General features: G+C 35.2%; 1 protein-coding gene across 1 annotated transcript in view; it reads left to right on the top strand.

Moving 5' to 3' along the window:
- SCAF8 (SR-related CTD associated factor 8) overlaps positions 1 to 19,562 on the top strand; it is an 88,796-nt gene that overhangs the window by 13,721 nt on the left and 55,513 nt on the right. The window contains exons 2-7 of the mRNA XM_057364878.1: positions 7,106 to 7,189; positions 8,731 to 8,775; positions 11,573 to 11,734; positions 14,559 to 14,715; positions 15,884 to 16,014; positions 18,456 to 18,632. Coding sequence (XP_057220861.1) covers positions 7,106 to 7,189; positions 8,731 to 8,775; positions 11,573 to 11,734; positions 14,559 to 14,715; positions 15,884 to 16,014; positions 18,456 to 18,632 — 756 coding nt within the window. The remainder of the gene's footprint in view (positions 1 to 7,105; positions 7,190 to 8,730; positions 8,776 to 11,572; positions 11,735 to 14,558; positions 14,716 to 15,883; positions 16,015 to 18,455; positions 18,633 to 19,562) is intronic.

Below are 19,562 nucleotides of genomic sequence, written 5' to 3'. Positions count from 1 at the left end.
AAAAGGAGGAGCAGTAAGAAGAGGAAAAGAAATCCCCAAAAAACAACCAACCAGTTAAAATTTACAGCAATATTTATTTTWACAATTCAGACAGTAACAAAACAGGTTTAGAGATAGTCTTAGAATCCTCTTAGCACTATTACTTTGATCATCTTTAAGTCTTCCAGTGCTATCTGTCTAATAARCTGTTTTGTGCTTTACATGGACATTTGGCTGTCATCTTACTTTGCAAGATCATGACCCTGGAAATTGCTTTCATTGAGACATATTAGGATTTTTAATAAGTAAATCTTTGTGGACTCATTTTGTTCCTGAAGTGCCATTCAGTCTTCCCTGTAAGGTTTTCCTRTGATTTATGTTCAGCATTTAATTAAACTTGTATACTTCTATCAAAGGTTTGTTGATTGTCCCTCACCTAATAATCAAAATGCTAGTGTGTATAGGACATGATTGGATGGAATCGTCATGCAGGAAATCAGAGAAACAACTTCCCCCCACACAAATTTGCTGTAAATTTTACCTGATGTTTTCTTTAGCTATAAATARGTTGAGAAGATTAATGTTCTTTTGTATTTTGTAGTTTCCTGTATTGTTGGAAATATTTTTGGATCATCTGGAATGCTTGAGGCAAGCAGTGTAGAGTCTTGTCCACAGCTTTCAAGAATAAACTGATCATGAAATGTTCGTTGACATTGAAATCAAATATATGCTATTAGATGTGCCAACTAGAAAAAAACCCCGCATTTTATACAGTAACTTTAGAGTATTCTCTTTACTTTGGCTATGTTTTTTTCTCTCAGAGGAAAGCAAAATTATTCCCAAAAGGTCATATGGGAATAATGCATTAATATTTCTAACTTAATTATTTAACACTTACTTTTTCAAAACCTGAGCCAACAGTTTGAAAATGGTTTACCTTACCAGTACAGTCAGACTTCTTGTGACTTGTCACTGATCGTGTAACTCTTGTCTTATCCCACACTGTGCACCCCTCCCCATTCCGTAGAATTTTAGTCTTTGTTCCTTCCTTATCCTTGTGTGATAATGCCCCCTACATTTATAGGGGGAATGTCTTGCCTTTAGTTTTCTGAGTAATGTGCCATGGTTCAGAATGGACAGTACAAAACATAGCTTTGTATAAAATTCTAATGGATATTTGCAGGGTTTTTTGGTTTTTGTTGTTTTGCTTTTTTTAAATCAGGGTTTAATCCTTTAGTTTGTTCYGAGTCTCTCCATCTTACTGAAGCAGTATTCTCCAAGATGTGGTGACGGCTTAGGAGTTTTTGAGTCAGAATGGGTCTTGAGTGAATACATACATYGCTGGGGCAGTGCTCTTTTCTAGGCAAATATCAGGAGACTGTTTATCCCCCTTAGGTAGTGGGATAGATGGGACATAAATTTTGGTTGTATTTAGATTASCATATTCTTTTTTTCTGGTGCAAAATCAGTTACTAAATGAATAGGAAAAATAAATTGATCTGTCAACTTGTAAATTGGTATTGGTAATTAAATTATGTTTTATTATGTATGTAGATCAACAACAGGTGATAGATGTGCAGTGTTTGGAGAGAAATTCTTCGTGTATGTTTTAAAAAGACACTCCCCATACTATGGTGCTTTCCCCAGCAATGCTTCAGATTTCAACAGCAAATGTCTGTACTTACTGCGTTTTCACATAAGAATTGATGCAAATACTTTCACTTTGCAAATCCTTACAACAGGGAACTTAGGAACTTGAKTAGAAAAAACATGCTTAGTTGGTGGTCAAATATCTTTCAGTATTGATCAGACATTTAAAGATAAAGAGCAATTTTTGTCGTTTTGAGCAAATGTTTCCTATGAGTAGATATTTATTCAGAAAAGCAGATAAATGGCTAGTAAATGACAGATTTTCTTCATAATGCTCAGAATCATATTATGCTCCGTTAGCTGAGCTCTAAAGCATGYTTTTTTTAAGTTTACATAAGGGTTTCTGTCTGCTCCCTGTCTGTGCTCTTCCAGCTTGTAAATGTGAACTAGGCTGCATCAAAGCTTCTGAAACTTCTGGTTTTATTTGGCWCTTGAAGATTGCAGTGTTTCACTTTTGAGCCTCTGAAATGAACTGTATTTCTACTGTGAAAAAAATGCAGCTGCCTGATAGAATGAGGCTCAAACTTGATTTGAATAAGATCTTTTAAGTGGAGAGCTACATTTTATAGTAACATATAGATAGGTGACTGTAATWTAAAAAAGAGTGTGTGTTTCATTATGGCATCAAGGCACAGACTTAGCAAGTTCATGGTAACAGTTCAGGGATGAGTCAGTTCCCTCTGAGGCATGCCAGAGCTGCCTTTCCAGGCTAAGGCCAACCACACTGGGCAGTCTGGAATCTCATCCACCAGCCTGACTCTTGCTCTCTCCCTGCTCATCTGATGTGGTGTGCTCCACGGATCCCATCCATTGCAGKTGATCTTCACTACTGAGGTCGTATCGACATACGCCATCCACTTAATCATCCTGTGTGCCAGTTGATGAACTTTTGTTCTCCACTTAAAAGCTTCTCCACAGTTTTAGTTATCCCTAATGATTTCATGCCAGCTTGGAGATTATAGGGTTGAGAGTGCCATGTAGGTTAGTACCTTCCCCTAAATAATGTGGGTCTGAATGTCCATTTGCTGCATTTRCTACTAAGATTTTTCTGGTTTACTCTTGAGTTGATGTCTTCAAAAAATGTSTCATTTATCAGCAGATCTCTTTGCTGAATGGCAATAGCATGCTTCAAAGCCAGTGTTCACTACTTCATGTGTCCTTGTACTTAATTTCATCTGCCTTTTTATTACTCAGTAGTGTCACCAATGTTCCTCCTCAGTCTCTGACAGTCTGACTTTGTCCTAACCAGAGTATAGGTGACAGCACAGGCACAAGTCGGCTCTATTGGGATTTCCTTTTACCATGCATCAAATGATTGTTCATTCCAATTGTTTGCTGGCTGTATTTGAGGAGTAATTTGTTAGGTTATTTGCCATGCAAGGGCCAGTTTAGGACAGCTTAATTTTTTTGGAGCCTTTTGTGAGRTACCTGTGGTGAATGTGTTTTGATAGTCCAGGTGGTTTTATATCAGTGATTTTTCACTGCGCTCATGGAGTCTTTCAGAGAAGAACAGTATATTGAAATGTGGCTTTTTCTTTCAACAGCTGCATGGAATTATCTGTGTCCTAATACTTATATTTCAAGTAATTTATGCAATCTCTTCTGGTACAGATACATTTAACCAAACTGATCAATTGTTCCCTAATTCTCCCCTTGAACCCTTGTCAGAAATTCATGTTGCGTTTCCTGTCTTTCAGAGCTGTAAGATTGAGACTGTTTTAAATAAGGTTTCATGAGTGACGGCTCCCAAGTCTTTAATTCTTAAGTTATTTTCCAATACTTTGTTATTTTTGACATTGTGGGCTTGTTATTTACCTCCTTGAAAACATACTTCAGGAGGATTCTGATGTGGGATGAGTTTTTTCTTAGTGTGTAGATTTAAAAAAAAAAAGGGGGGGAGGTTCTTTTTCTGTAGAGCCTTATAATCTCTGAGTCCTTTTGTATGTGCTGATTGTCCTGGAGATACAGGAAATAGATTTGCTATTCCTCCCCTCCTCTGAAAAGCAGTGATTTTTATGCTTTCTCCTGTTTATTTGTCAAACTTGATTGGACTATCTTTTGCATGTACATTACCAGCCAGAGTTTGATTCCCACTCCTCCCCATACCCTTTGAATATTACTACTGATTTTCTCAAGTGCATYCTTTTGTTTCTGAGAGTTTCCCTGATTGTACTATTTAGACATGGTGCCTTTTTAAAATTTTTTTAAAGGCTTCTTTTATGTGAGGGCAAGCAGTTACCTTCTAAATGAGCATGAGTGCCTTACAAAACTAAGATCAGGAARCAATGAAAGCAAACTGGTTTAGCTATATGAAAGATCATACAGGAAAAATTGAGCTTGGATATAAACACAATTTTTAAAAATAATACACATAGCTTARACTCCTTATTTTTCAAATGCCAAGTGTCTCAAAAAAAAAAAAAAAATCAATGCTGGATGAAAAAGTTTTCATTACTAGAGAGGCAATCAAGTCTTTCTTCTTGTCACCCTAGCAGTAGAGAGAATGGGTTTAATGGATGGACTCTTTGATGGATAAGAAGTTTGCTGGATATCAGCATCCAAAGAGTTGTAGTTAATGGCTCTGTGTCCAAATGGTGACCAGTATGACATTGTGTCCCTCCGGGGTCCACATTGGGATTGACACTATTTAATATCTTTTTTGATGACATAGACATAGGCAGTGGGATTGAATGCAGCCTCAGCATTGAGGTGCAATTAAAACACTTGAGGGAAGGGATGACATCCAGAGGGAGCCTGACAGACTTGAGGAGGAGAGAGCCCATGCTAACTTCATCYTGAACAAGGCCAAGCGTGTGGTCCRTCTGTACYGGGGTCAAGGCAATCAAAAAAMCACTTTTTCCAAGTTTTTCCATACTTTTCAAACTTAAATGTTCTATAGTAAATTAAAAGATTCTTCAAGACAATTAAAGAAAAATAATTTAGAAGAGTGATTCCTTTTCTGGCTTCTTCCCAGTACTGAATTTGGCATATGTGTTTGTTTTAAATGGCTGTTAAGACCTGTAATAGGTGTATCCATTGTCTAAAAAGCCTCTCTCTACAGAAGTACTGAGTTTTACTCTTTCTACTGGTTCCTTTCCACCACCACCTTTCCCCCTTGAATTATCAGTCCTTAMTGCTAAATTTGCCTCTGTGCTACCTGGAATAAAGTAATGGGATGTTAACAACAGCCCATGTTACCCTGTTGGCTTTTGGGATATTCCTGATAAGTGGTGCTAAGTTACGTGACTGCACACAGCTGATGTCTCAGCGTCTCTTCTGGGACTGTGTTTAGGTTGGCAAGGTGACTTCCTGAATCAAGGCTGATTGCATATTTGATCACATGCCTGTAAATTGCTTTTACTAATTGGTGTTTCAGGCTTGAGAATGCTGACTAGGAGTACCCAAACTGGCTGTGCTAAGAAACAGTGTATAAGCAAAAAGTTTCTGGTGCTGTAGTGTTTCCAGAAGTAGTTTAGCTGTAGTCGCACAACATCCAGCCAAACAGCCAGGATGAGTGATTACATTGTGGTAATTACCTGTGAGTAGCTGGAAGCTGAGCTGTCAAACAGAGAAGAAACTGATTGGAGTCTCTTGGGGTTTTGCCTCTTTTCTCCCTTTCCCCCTGTGGTGGTGAAGAGTATTTATATATCTACATTTTAGAAATGTATTGTTTCTTGTTGTATGAGCGGCACATAAATAATTCAAAATATTTTGCTATGGCAATTAGCATTAGTGAGAAGTGGTAACAGTTGTTTTAAAAGTGGATGTCTAGCTGTGAACTGGTTATAATTTCACAGTTTTAATGGAAATCCTTTCAAGCTGAGAAGACAGACACTTATGCTTGGACAAACCAATTTTTTTTTTCACTTTGTGTTTTGACAGCTATAGGAGGTTTTGGTTGAAACTGGTTTTGACAGGAAAGGATAGAAAAAAAGCCGCTCATGTTTGCAAGGAGAACAAATCCTTGTCTCTTGGAAACTAAAGTATGATGAAAGAATATCTACTTGTTATCTTCAGAGTGATAAATTATTATAAGCATCTTGGGGAGCATGACCTATATTTGAGATTGTCTAGTCCTTTCCACTGTCTAAGCCTGTTTATTCTTACAATTTGCTTTATTAAATATGAACAATTCTGAGCTATGTTTTCTGAGCTAGCAGTTTGCCACAAGTTGAGCAAATATTAGCAAGTTAAAGATAATGTAAATACCTTTATGGGTGTTAATCTGGTTCAATATATTGCATTTCTCAGGCTGTGCAGGAAAAGAGAGGGTTTTTTGGCTTTGTTTCTGTTTCAATTACTGTTTAATGGAAGAACTCCAATTCTTCCTGTCTTTAGGAAGGAAATAAAAAATTATTTGTGAATGGTCATTCCCATTATCAGAACTATTTTTGAACTAACATGCTTGTAAGCATGTGTTGTAAACAAAAATAAAATGTAAGTCAAGAATGTCCTTGAATCTGGGTTGCCATATTGTCTGGTGTTTTTATGTCTGAAAGTGGCAAATACCAGCCAGTCCCTTCTTTTATAATACTTAGAGGTGAAGGAGAAAAGAGCAGCATTTTGTTCAAAATCATGTATTGTGGATAATCAGAGATTTTCACAGCAAGTAAATAGCCTTGGGAAGGAGTTGTTTATAATTACCACCCATCAGTCATATCTGTGAATTTAGTTAGTGTAAAGTTTCACTGYGTAGCAAATTTCTGATGAATTCCTGTCATGCTGGATTGCTTTTGCTGGGAGATGTATATACTGGTCAAATGAATAGAGTTAATACTGCATCCAGGGAGAACATGTTGCAAAACTTCACTACCTGTGAACTGTGGTTGTTTTGCTGGTTAGCTATTAGTGAAGTTAAGAAGCTGTGTTTGTAATTGAAAACACAGCTGGATTTTTGCYTAAGCCTTTGTAATACTTTTGATATATTACTTTCCTGAGTTAATGCAGTGAATGAAGTCTGTACTTCTTTCAGTCTAAGTGGCAAAATTGCTACATGCTCATGCTCMCTGGGCTTGATTTTGTTGTTGTTTGTTTAATGGAAAATGAAAAGACTTGATTCAGCAGGCATATGATGATGACTATACTAAGTTAAGATTTTGTTRTGCTTCCATAAAGATATTCAAGTATATTAATGTCTTTGCCCTGGAAAACTTAATGAGAGCTACTATATTTGCATGTTTTAAATAATTATTTTGTAACTTTACCTGAAATGCCTTCAGTATTTAGTGCTAGTAAAGCTAGGTGTGTGTATAGGGGCCATTGCAAAGAATAGCTTGTTCTCCTTGAAGCATCTTGGATCTTACATTATATGTTCGTAAGTTTTTTTATTTTTTGCTTCAATGGGAATGTCTTTTCTTGCTTAATATGTAAAATCCAGTGAAAATTAAAAATGGTATTTTCTTGTGAAAAATAATTTATTCTGCATAAAACTGCAGATTATATTTCTGATAGGTTGTTTTTGTTTTTTTTTTTGCAGTTGTACTCGCTAAATGATTACAAACCACCCATTTCTAAAGCTAAAATGACACAGATCACCAAGGCAGCAATCAAGGCTATAAAGGTAAGAAATCAGTTAACTTCTTTTGATCTCTTTTGCATTTCTCATATATATAAAAATAATTTTGTGGAATAGTCTGAAGAATTTGCTTCAGAACTTMCACCTCACTTGTTGTGAGTACAATTCCCAAGTAATGATCAAATGTGATAGTGAGGGGGTTTTTGGAAATGCAGCAGAAGGCTTAATTTGTTGTTTGTCTTTCATTTGCTGGTTGTCATATGTGAGAAAGAATTATACCATTTTGACTCCCATATCAGATCTGAAAGACAGTGTTTTTTCCCCTCAGTTTAAAAAGGGCACACTAACATGCCTGTTAACAGATGAATAAACAGAAAATTACGATTCACCCTTCCTTCTCCCCTCTCTCCCTTCTTCCCTCCTCAAAATTTATGCATGCCTTTGGATCAATGCAACTCTTCATTTTTCTAAATTCCTAGCATACCTTTTCATGGATTTTTTTCATAGATTTTGGGTTTCATGTTGCTTGGATACAAATTGTTTATAAGTTCTAGTCTTAGTGCACTCATTAAAGATTATTCYTGCCACAAAGTAAAATTAATTGCCAGACAACAGTGGCGCAGCATAAAGTCACTGAATTATGCTGAAGGAAAGAATTATGCCACTAGTGTTAAGCATTAAAACAAATGGAAACTCAGTGAAAGCTGGAAAGGTAGAAAAGAGGACAGACCGAACTTAGGCTCTTCTTATCTRTATTCCTTTGCTGACAATGCAGATATGTTTTCAGATAATGAAATCCATACTGGTGTTTTGTGTAATTGGAAAAGAGCAATTTGATRACTGAAGAGTGAAATTCAGTGGCTTTCTTAAGTATGTCTGTGGTAAAGCCTGTGTGTTGCAGTATAATGAAAATGCTGAAAACTTGTATTGAACTTATACAAGTAGTAAAACATAATAGATGGTTCTCTTAATTAAGCAATTAAATAATACCAAAACGTTTTATCATGTACTCAACTTGGAAATACTGTTTCCATTCTTATCATTTCAATAACAACATTTAATTGTATAAAGTGGTTATCTTAGTTATTAACATGATTTAGAGCCATTGTGATTATAAAATCACAATTTAAAAAACAACTTCATGAAAGAAAAAGTATTCAACAGATGTTATAAGGTCCTCCTRTACTCCTATTTTTACATTATTAAAGTGAACATTTGGAAAATTATTGAAATGCAGAAAAGTTACATGTTTAGTAACATCAGGTAAACATCTTCAGTAGTATACAGTGAAACAGCCATATGTTTTGGTGGAACAATTGTATTATTCTCCTAGTTGTCGCTAAATAAGCATGCTATTCAAAAAAYCCAGGGTAAAAAGCCTTCAAGAAGAAGAAGAAACACTGATATTAGCTCCTTTATATGCTATTAAGTATTTTAAGGAAGATTGCATGTTCAGCTGTAGGTATTGTATTGCTGCTTAATAATCTAAATTTTGTTCTTCTAGTTTTTCTGTCAATATACCAGCATACTCGAACAAACGTATCTTCAGATTTTCTCCTCTGCTGAAATACTGTTTTATTTTTCAGTTCTACAAGCATGTTGTACAGAGTGTTGAGAAATTCATTCAAAAGGTAAGTCAGTCAAGTGGGGGTTTAGATACACATATGGCTTAATGTTTTTAGCATATTTTAGTTTATTTCCATTTTTAGTCCCATTCAGTTTCTGCTAGTAATCAGCAGCAGATCATAACCCATGATGCAGAACGACAGATACTTTGTTCTCTTTTTGTTCTTTGATCTGAATCACTGCAGACACTGTTTTAAAACTACTTCTGTATGTATTTATTTAMTGTTAAAAGAGACTATCAGTGGACGGCTAACAGCAAAACAGTTGATAGTTGTTWGGCTAGTGACAGTTGCTTTTGTTTTTCTGCCAGGTTTTCCCATTGATTTTAAAGCTGAAGGGAAGATGACCTTCAGCCTCATCCTTTTTGTAGCAGGAGATGTGGCATGTCTTTTAAGTTCTTGCAAGTAAATGAAAACAAAAAATATTTGTATGGCTAGACTACAGTTAGTTTTTGAGAAGACRAAAAGATTCTGAATAGTAAGGAAATATATAGTACTTTATTTTCTTGCAACAGTTGCAACAGTTGCAACTCTTGGGTAAAACTGCATTTTGCTTCCAGTTGGAAATGCATGGAGTCACATTTGTGAATGTTCCCTCCTTATCTGTGTTGTACCTGATTGTTCAGTTGATCATTTTTGGTACTGAATTTCTTCTCTCTTCAGTAAATAGCAGTAAATTATGATCAAATTGCATTTTAGTTTTGGTAAACAAGCTAGAGAAGTTAGGTTGTTAATGTTGCAATGTTGGATGCAATTTTCTTTCTGTTATATTTTTTTACAAAACAGTCTAGACTGCTCTGTGTTAGTAATCTGTCCTKCTCACTAACTTATTCCTTGAATGCSCAGTATGCTCTGCAGTGCCTTTTGCCAGTGGCTGGACAGTGTAAACAGGTTTCAGCTTCAGCCTGGTGTTTTTATCTKTCTCAGAACTATTTATGAATTAATTATTTAGGTACTAGTAGATCAATCCTGTGTGAGAAAATGCCATATATATGTTTCAAGGCAGTAGTAAAGACTAGTATACTTCACMAACACTGCTAGTTTTTTGTCAAGTATTTGTCTTTTGGGGCCTCTACTCTGAGCTCTTTCATCTCTGACAAAGGGATCATATCCTCTGATCCCTGTTCAATGCTCCTAGGAGTAGGAGAGCAGGTATGCATCTTACCCATCTCTGACAAGTAGCATTTTTCAGTTTCATGTCCTGAAATTAGTTCAGAATTGTCTGAGTTCCAAATTGCTTTTTAGTTGAGTGGGCATGGTTGACAGTTCCGTATTCATAGGCACAAGAGAAGTTTTATCTTCTGAATGAAAGAATGGCAATTTGTCAGGAATGGGACTGGTTGTTCATAACAAGCTACTAACACTATTGTGTTCTTTTACACATTTGCCTTCAKTGTCCAGTATTACTAGATGAGGAAGTTGTGCACTGTTCATTGCTGGTTAGAGAAGGAAGGCAGATGTATGTTCTTGTTGATAACTTYGTCAGTGATCACTCTGGATTAGATTATTCCTTTTGGTGGCCTTGATAGGGGTTTCTGATTATTTAATGAACAATTTAGTGACCCGTGCAGCTTATTAATAGCATTAAATAATAACTGTTCGTATGCAAAATACTCTTTTTTAATAATTTAAATAACATTTTAGAAGCTGCAATACATTGAAGTGATTTTCTGAAGACAGTGTATTATATCCAATGATGATGCACATAATATTCCTAAAAGGATGCCACACACATTCTTAAAAATGAATGATGGCATGCTTAAAATCCACTGGACCATGACCTAAAGAAATGCTTTCTCAAGGTTGCAAGTGTTAGCAAATCAACACTTTTCAAAACAGAACATTTATATTCARGGCATAGTAAAATAAATACTCTGAAACATTTTTTGGCACCTTATTAAAGATTATTAATTTAGTGTGTTGCATAATATGTTTATAGAACCAGAGAGGAAATGAGTATCCTTTTCCATGTTTTCCATAGTACCTTGTGTGATTATACATCCAATATTTATTAAGTGAATCTATAACATAATGCATTCAGATGATGACTTAATTATATTTGTGGACCACTTTTCATTCTGTCTTAAAACTGGTTGCAGTAATGTGGTGTAATCACTTTGCAATTAAAAGACAAAAATTTTAGTTGTTAAGAAAGTAAAATTACATAAGTAATTCATATTTTAGTTAGCAGTCATGCTTTATAAATATAATGTTGTTTGTAAATTATGCAAGTTTTCTAGAGTTCTGAAATAAGCATCATTGGTTGTTTCTCAACCAAACAGATGTCTCCATAAATACGTTTTTTTTCAGCAGGGGAGGATGTACCACACATTAGGTGCATCGATATACCATAAAGTAAACAAATTTTAACTTTAATGTTTCCTTTGATCATACAGGAGGACAAAAATATCTAGAATTACATTTACAGCTGGTCCAAATGTACTWTTAAATATTTGGTCATGCCTTATGCTGTACCCTTAAMACAGAGCATACATTTTAAWAGGATATGTGGTTTGTGCATTTATTTTTTTAATACATAGATTAAAAAAAGTTATTTTTTTATCAGTAAGAAATTGATTTTRCACCATTTACATAGCTGCACAATGATATAGATGTGACAGTTTAAATATTAGAGGTTAGATGTTTCTAAGTTCCATTTTCCAGGATAGTTTATTAAATAGAGAACATTTCAGTAATACTTGGGCTCATTTAAAAATTAGAGAGGATTTTTCATATTTACTCTGCCCTTAATGGCTTAGATTATTTTTCACATATGCTCATCTAAAATTACCATTCTTTGTAGTGCAAACCAGAATACAAGGTGCCTGGTCTATATGTCATTGACTCCATTGTGAGACAGTCGCGGCATCAGTTTGGACAAGAAAAGGATGTATTTGCTCCAAGATTCAGCAATAACATCATCAGCACTTTCCAGAACTTGTACCGTTGTCCTGGTGATGACAAGGTAAGCCACTTGCAGATCTTTCTAGATAAAACAATCTTTAGCTTATTATCTATAAAGAATAAAGATTTTTATTTCACTTTCTACTTCATGGAGGGGATATACTTATAAACTTGCCCTGTATATGTATTTCTTAATGTTGCTTGTCTTCTTGTAGCGATTGGAAAGATAGATCCAATGAGATTAATTGGGGTTTTTGAAAGGTAACCTTTCCTTTGATTCTGTGATCATCCAGGAGCTAAATGAGAATTAACTGGAATCATTTAGCTCAATAGTCAGCTGTTCCCTTGGATCACAGTAGTTTAGTTAGCTACCAAATTCTGATTCTAAAAGATTGGCTGGAAAGGGTAGTGTGCAGGCAGTTCAACTTCCTTCGTATTTGGCCCTGCTTATAAAATAGGTAGTGTTTCTACTTATTAAATAACTACAAAAAGGTGGGGAATGCTAAGGGCTTTGTCTTCACAGAAATTTGTGTAGTACAGACATTAAGTAAAGTATAAGTAAGGCAGGATGTGTAGGAAAAGTTATATTTTGTATAGTTACATGCATTCCTACAGCTGTATTTTTCAACCAGAGACGTGAAAACCCAAGGCATCTATGGAAGGTAATTAAGGCAAGTTCAGCCATTGTGTTATCTTAGGATTCCTGCCTTTTTAGAATAGTTAGGACCTCTGCAGGAAAATGTATCGGGATGTGCAAATTTTACTTGGTTGGACAAACTTGGCTAAGGATGTCTGTCTTCTTCAGGTGAGTTCTGAGGTGTTGCTGAACAGGTTATTTAAGTTAAAACGGACATTTTCCCAGTCTGGTTTTAGGTTATCTGTGTGATTAACTTGTGCTGCTTCAATTCCACAGTGTTTTACTGTGGTTTTTTTATAAATAGGCATGATTTTTTAACTTACATTTTTTATTCATTTAGTTGTATTCCTTTTGCAGTGTGTTTTGTAAACTTATTTACCTTGCTACTTTGGGAAATGTGCTAATACAGAAATAGCCTGACGTATTGAAGAGGGAGAGATTGGAACAATGGGTAGAAGTACTCAGTTTGTATCTAGTTTTTTAAAATGTATAGTAAATTTATTCTAGGGTAAGAAATGGCACCACTTGTCCTGCGATGTTTCAATGTATGGCAATTTATGGTATTAGAGTTGTTTGCTGTGAAGAGAGGTAGTTAAACATAGTCTACTTAGGGTTCACAAAAGTCCTGTCAGGTTCCTTTCTAGGATATTTTTCACCTCAGCCTAAAATGTATTTTTCAATCCAAAGTCTTGCTGCTATGCTGCATATGGATTCAATATTATAGGAAGGTCTGTGCTGTGAGAGTAGTTACTCTATACATTGCCTAGCGAAAAACTGTGCTGTCAGAGAGACCAAGGTACGTACCTAGTTTGTAACATTTTGATGTTTAATCTGAATAAAACGCTTAATGGAGAAACACAGCCATTATCTTTAWTTGAGCAAATGTGGAATTCGTTTTTAAATCAAGCAGAAATGCACTAACATTTCTTTTAAAGTAACAACAAAATACCTGACTGATTTCTTTGCCTGGCCCAGAGAAWGTGCAAGGTGCAGGTAGATACTGAGGTGCAGGAACTATTTTAAATTCCTGCTCTAGAAAGATGAAGGAAGTTAGAGCCTCTGATGGACTTGTCAAGGACTGCTTATAAAACAGACTTTCAAAGAAGAAAGGCTCATGTACTGTGATTCTGAGTGGAAACCTTCAAGATTTCTTTAAGGAAACTAAATTGCATCTTCCATGCAGTGAAAATTCAGCACTTCTCTCTGTTAAAGTATGCTCTTGTAGTTCTGTGCAAACAGACCTTTTTTTCTTTGTTTTGAGCACTATGACAAAGTTCTCTATGTTCTTGTTTTGTAAAACTCAAGTAATTAAACCATCTTTCTGACAGCAAACACCAGATCCTTTGAAGAATTTCCTGCTCTTTGTAATACAGCTGACTTTTCCCCCCAAAATAAAGAAAAATCTTGCCTTTTGGTAGAGGTGAAGCTTAAAAAAAAAAAAAAAAAAACAAACCAAAAACTTCTGGAAGCAGATGAAAATGGTGATCTGTTTACAATGTAATAGAAATGTAAGCTGAACAATGAGTTACAGCTAATGGAATTAAAAAAAAAAAAAAACAAACCAAAAACTTCTGGAAGCAGATGAAAATGGTGATCTGTTTACAATGTAATAGAAATGTAAGCTGAACAATGAGTTACAGCTAATGGAATTATATGAAGTCTTAATTTTGATTTTTTTTTCTTCCTTCCCCATGATCCACATTTTTTAATATTACTATGTATTTTCAATAGGCAGGAAATTGTGTTCCAGTTTAAATGTTTAAATTCGTCACTTCATCAAGAGAGCTTGCAAAATGTTAAGCTGCTTTTCTAATAAAAATATATAGCAGTCTTACTAGTATATGCCCATTTTTCAGTACACATAAATTATTTTGATTCATAGGCAGAACAGAATTGCATTTGTATATGTTAACTATAAAAAATTAGGAAACTAATGATTCATTTTTATTATTGGTAATGCTTTAAAATGCTTTCTTGAAATAATTTTCCCTCCATGTCATCTTCCAAGATATAGGGTACATTTCTGGTTGAGAGAACATTGTCACTTATGTGTAGTAGCTCTTTCCTGGTGCCTAGTGTCTGCTTCATAGTTCATAGAACTTTGCTGTGACCCAGTATAAGGGTCCTTTGCAAACCTAAAAGTCCTTCAGTCTAGACAGATTAATGTTGCTAATTAAGAACTCCATAATGAGTAAAAACAAGAAAAATAAGCATAACTCATGCCTTTTGTTATCTTTTCTTCATTTAGAGTAAAATTGTTAGAGTGCTAAATTTATGGCAGAAGAATAATGTGTTCAAGAGTGAAATTATACAGCCTCTCTTGGATATGGCAGCAGGAATTCCTCCTCCCGTTGTGACCCCTGTCTTGCCCAGCACTACAGCTGCTATAAGCAACAATACGCCAGGTAAACAAAACCAGATGGAAGTCATACTTTGAATAAATACACTTCTGTCAGCTTTGTTATGTTGCCTATTAACATGCTGAAATATCTCACTGGTTTCTTTTAGATAAATGAATGCTAGAAAGAAGTATATTACAGACACCATCAAGATCAGGAAAACATTTTTATAAGTGCAGACTTGATCATCTTGTGCTCTGAGCATCTGCCTTACCTATGTAGGTAGATGGCAGGAAAATGGATTTTTCAGTTTTTCACTGTGCCAGAATTTTTTCTTTTATGGTTGGGATATATGGGAAATTGTCCAGATAGGAATGGGTTTTGGCACCTGCTTTTGTAACCCATCTTTTGCGGATCCCATGCTGAAAAGCAGTGAGATGGACAAATCTTCCTTAGTTTTCATTGGGAAAGCAAATACGTGAAATTTTCAGATCTTGGATTGCCTTTTCTGCATCTTCTAGCTCCRTATTTGTTATTTTTATATAGTATGACTACATTAAATTGTTGAAATCATGAGTCTGCTCTAATATTTACTTAAATTCTGACGCAAATTTTAAAACAGTAATCTAGTCATATTTAACATTCATTGGCATATCTCTACTTCTGAGCTGTAAATGCAAAAGTATTTGCAGGGATGAAGGATTTTTCTGGATTATGGCATGAAGCTAATAATCAGAGTGCTAGTTTAGTCTCAGTGTTTCTCTTGAGAAAAAAAAAAAATAAAACAATCCTCCTTAATTTAGCTGATGCAGGTTGAAATTTTTAGTAGACTCCTTAAGATTCCTCCTGGGGATAAAGTGTGAGTCCATTGAGATTCGGACTAGCAGACAAATAGATTGCTAACAATTACCTTTTGGTATATGTAGTTTCCACTGAATGTTCTGGAATACTCTGTAAAACCTATTTATTTTGCCTTAATCCATGTTTTTGTTATTAGGCCCAATAGGTCAATAGTAGAAAGAGCTGTGAACTACACCAACACAAAGTAATTTTGCTACTTGAGGAATGTTGATGTCTGTGTTATTTTTGTGTGCTCTCTGTGTATCTCAGAGAAAATAGTTTCAATTGATGTGCTTACTCAGTATTTAATAGCCGCAGGTTTCTTTCTTCTCTAACACAATTTTTAAGTTTCTATGTTAAAATATTTGGGCATATTGTTTTTTCTCTTTTTTAGGTACACCTGTGACTCCAGTTACCCCAGCCAATGTGGCGCAGAGTTTACCTGATCCTTGGGTATCTCAGATTGCTAACACAGACACGCTTGCTGCTGTTGCACAGATTTTACAGAGTCCTCAAGGCCAACAGGTAACTATTTTGTAGACAGTTACACTGTAGACACTTTAGATTGTCTGATACTTTGTACCTTTAAGTTACAGGTAAGGAATGTTTTCGTGAGTATGTTTTAGTTTTATGTCCAGTATCCATGTTAACTATCCCATGAGGTTGTTCATCATAAATAAGTTCCAGGTCAACTGAAACTCCTTGTTACCTTTTGTAACTGACCCTGTTCATTCCTTAAAACCATCTCAGAAGGGGACTTCAGATAAGATGGTCTGTAATACATACTTGTCTGTGTAGATGACAAGTATAGATTTATTGCAGATGACTAAATCAAGAACAGCAATAAGATTTCATAGATATAGATACAAAATAAAATGCAAATTAAAGCATATTTCTCAACTTTAATTAATGAGAATATTTTACAGTATTGAACTAACCAGAATTATCTGTAATTGCTCATTAGTCATATGGAGGGAATATCTTCGTCTGATAACACTGGAAGAAATTAAATCATTGAAAAGTGAAGCAAAATGAGTTTGTGGGAAACTTAGTGAAATAAGGAGGAAAAATAGTGGACTAGCTCTTAAACAAGGAAAGGATGTGAAATGAGAATGGTAAAATGAAATTTTATGGTAAAATGGTAAAATGAAAAGTCAGGTAGTTTTAAAGATTGTTGCTTCGAGACTATAAAAAAAGAAAATAATGAAACAAGAGAAAAAAAAAAGAAGATGGAAAGGGAATTTGGGGTTTAAAGACAGCTGATCAAAAGAAATAATTCTTGGATATTTGGCTCAAAGTACTCTTAAGGAGAAGTGTGGAGACAGACGGTTCACAATAAATATGTACATGCAAGATGTCTAGGATTGATGGATGAGCTATGATATTTGCTTCCATCCTGTCCATCTCTTTTCTTCTTCTTCTCCAAACCATTCCTTCTCCCACAGCCTCTCCTTGGTGCCCCAGCTCCAAAGATTTTGGTTTTATCTTACAACTGTGTTTTATGGGTGAGAATGCATACAGGTAAATTGAGAGTCTAGATATAGGAGAGGGCAGAATAAGAAAGATGTGACCAACAAGAATGTGAAAACAACAAGAATGGTGCCCACCCAGGATTTGTCTGCTCTAGGGCCTCCATCTCTGCTTCTTCAGTTTGATTCCTTCCTACTGAGAGCAATGCGCAAGGTGGACCAGCTGTATTTGCTCATCTTTTGTGGATCAGTCAAATGGGATTTGGGGGAACTCTTCAGTTTTGCTTATTGCAGTAGTGAAAGCTCTTGCTAAGGTAGAACTAAAATTGAAGCCTTTTCAGAGGCTCTGCTGAGTAAGAAATCTGTATAACTGTTTTTAAAAGAATACGGAGAATTGTTTCACATTACCAGAAGGTAATTCTAAAACAGGCTTGTAAGTCACATATTTTTGATGTATTGTGGGAAAGAAATTCAGCCTAATCAGTTTATGATGTTTCTAGTGTGGCTAGTAAGAAGGGAGGGATTGAGCCCTTGAAGAGTTCAGTGGAGACACCTCTAAGGAGTTRGAATATGAATGTAAGGGTAATCAGAGACTTAGTCAGTATAGTTTGAACTACCTAGATTTCCTCAACTTTTTTTTTTTTCCACAAATATCTAAAGATAAGGCTCCAGGGATTTATCTCATGGAATATTAAAGGACTGCTTCTAATTCCATTTTAGGAGAGCTTCTTTCCATAGGGTTAATGTTATTTTCTTAAGGCAAATCTGTACAATTTTATGGAAGCATCCTTCTTCAACAGATAATTTGATCTGCACATGAAAGAGCCTTTTAWGTCCTCATTAGGACAACTCCTCTAGAAGATTAAATACAAGTAAGAACTTGAAAGAAAACAAAATAGACCAGGTGATTGATTTGTACGTTTGCTTTTTATATTTTGTTAACACAGCAAGGGAGTTGCATTCTATCAGCCCAAACCTGAATTTTACCATGAGATTTCACTTGTGACTTGTGCAGAGATGCTGGTTCAAGCTCTCTCTATGAACAGGTTGCATCAACTGCCACAGTGCAGTTCTTTTCTCTGTACCAATGTTGTTACAGGACAGAGATTCTCCTAATATAGATGGGCTTTAGGAAACTGGAGTAGGCTAACAGATTTCTTTCAGGTCAGAAGGAATCAAACTGGAGAAACAGAAGAGGGGAACCCTAGAAAGCATGAAATCCTGAGTGGTGACTGGCATCATCATGCAACCTGTCAGAGCAAGTTAGGAAGAAGAAGCCTCTGCCTATCTTATCAGCCCCAGAAAACAAATTAGCCAGTAAGTGGGAAAAAATTTGCTGTAAATGAAAACAAATTAAGACAAAATTATAGCCATAGGTTAGATTATACTTCATTCCTGAGGATTTTTTTTACTTAGTGGAAGGGGAAAAGTCTATTTTGTACTTTGTTTTTRTGCTTTAAACTAAATCATGTTCAATTCACTTTTTATCTTTTTTAGCTTCAGCAGTTGATACAGACACTGCAGATACAGCAGCAGAAACCTCAGCCTTCGCTACTTCAAGCACTGGATGCTGGTCTTGTTGTCCAGTTACAGGCCCTCACAGCACAACTCACAGCTGCAGCTGCTGCTGCTAATACTCTTAATCCACTGGAACAGAGTGTCTCTTTTAATAAGGTAGAAGTAGAATAATAGAAATTTGAAGAAGTATTTATTATTAAATACATATGTAAGTGAAAAGTTCTGTTGGATTTTATTGTTTGACTTTGGAAGTTTAAAAAATATATTAATACACTATAAAGTGCTACATCTTGAAAACATTTAAAAAAAAAGTCTAGACAGAGTAATGTAGTTTTATATGAATTTAGGGCTGAATGGTGCATTGTAGAAAATCTGGAGTTGAAAGGGACTCAGAAAGGTTATTGATAATGGTAACAGATTTGATTTAGTAACATTAAGCCATTGTTACATATTTTTCCTCACCCTTTGTAACAAAGCAGTGGAAATTACTTCTTACAAGGTAATAAATGGAAAATATGCAGAAAATAATACACACAATTTTCTCAGAAGAGTAAAAAAATTTTACTTGTAATTTTCTACCATTATAAGGTATGTGCCAAGAAAACTTCTAATCTTAGCCACAAAATTATGTGAGTGAACAAATTAGCCTGTAGGTAAAGAAACTTCTGTTGCAAAAAAAATCCTGAAAATAAAAACCGAAAAACCAACCAACCAACATGCCAAAAAAAAAAAAAAAGCAAAAAACACCCTGGAAGCCCCCAAACAAACTACAAACAAAACCAGAGTGAAGGAATTTAAGACAACTAACATAATTGCATACCAGGTGGCAACATCCATGCAAGCAATTGCTGTCATAGTATAATACCAGTATAATAAAGGAAGAACCTCTGCTTAAAAGTTAATAACTAAATAGATAAGTAAAGAAAACATTATTATCTTTGGAAGAAACAGCTTGTGAGTACATAATCTCGGTAGGACTGTCCTGAAGTGGGTAAATAGTAAGAATAAGGAAGTTGGAGAAGCAAAAAAACTGTTTTTATTCTTAACTCAGATAATAGCTTTTTATTGAAAGTAATGCATCTGTAA

The sequence above is a fragment of the Malurus melanocephalus genome, unplaced genomic scaffold (genome assembly GCF_030028575.1).
Source record: "Malurus melanocephalus ecotype Western Australia unplaced genomic scaffold, MMel_1.1 scaffold_43, whole genome shotgun sequence".
In the NCBI taxonomy this organism is placed as follows: Eukaryota; Metazoa; Chordata; class Aves; order Passeriformes; family Maluridae; genus Malurus; species Malurus melanocephalus.
The sequence above is the reverse complement of the archived record's forward strand: the minus strand, read 5'-3'. Positions and strand labels throughout refer to the sequence as shown.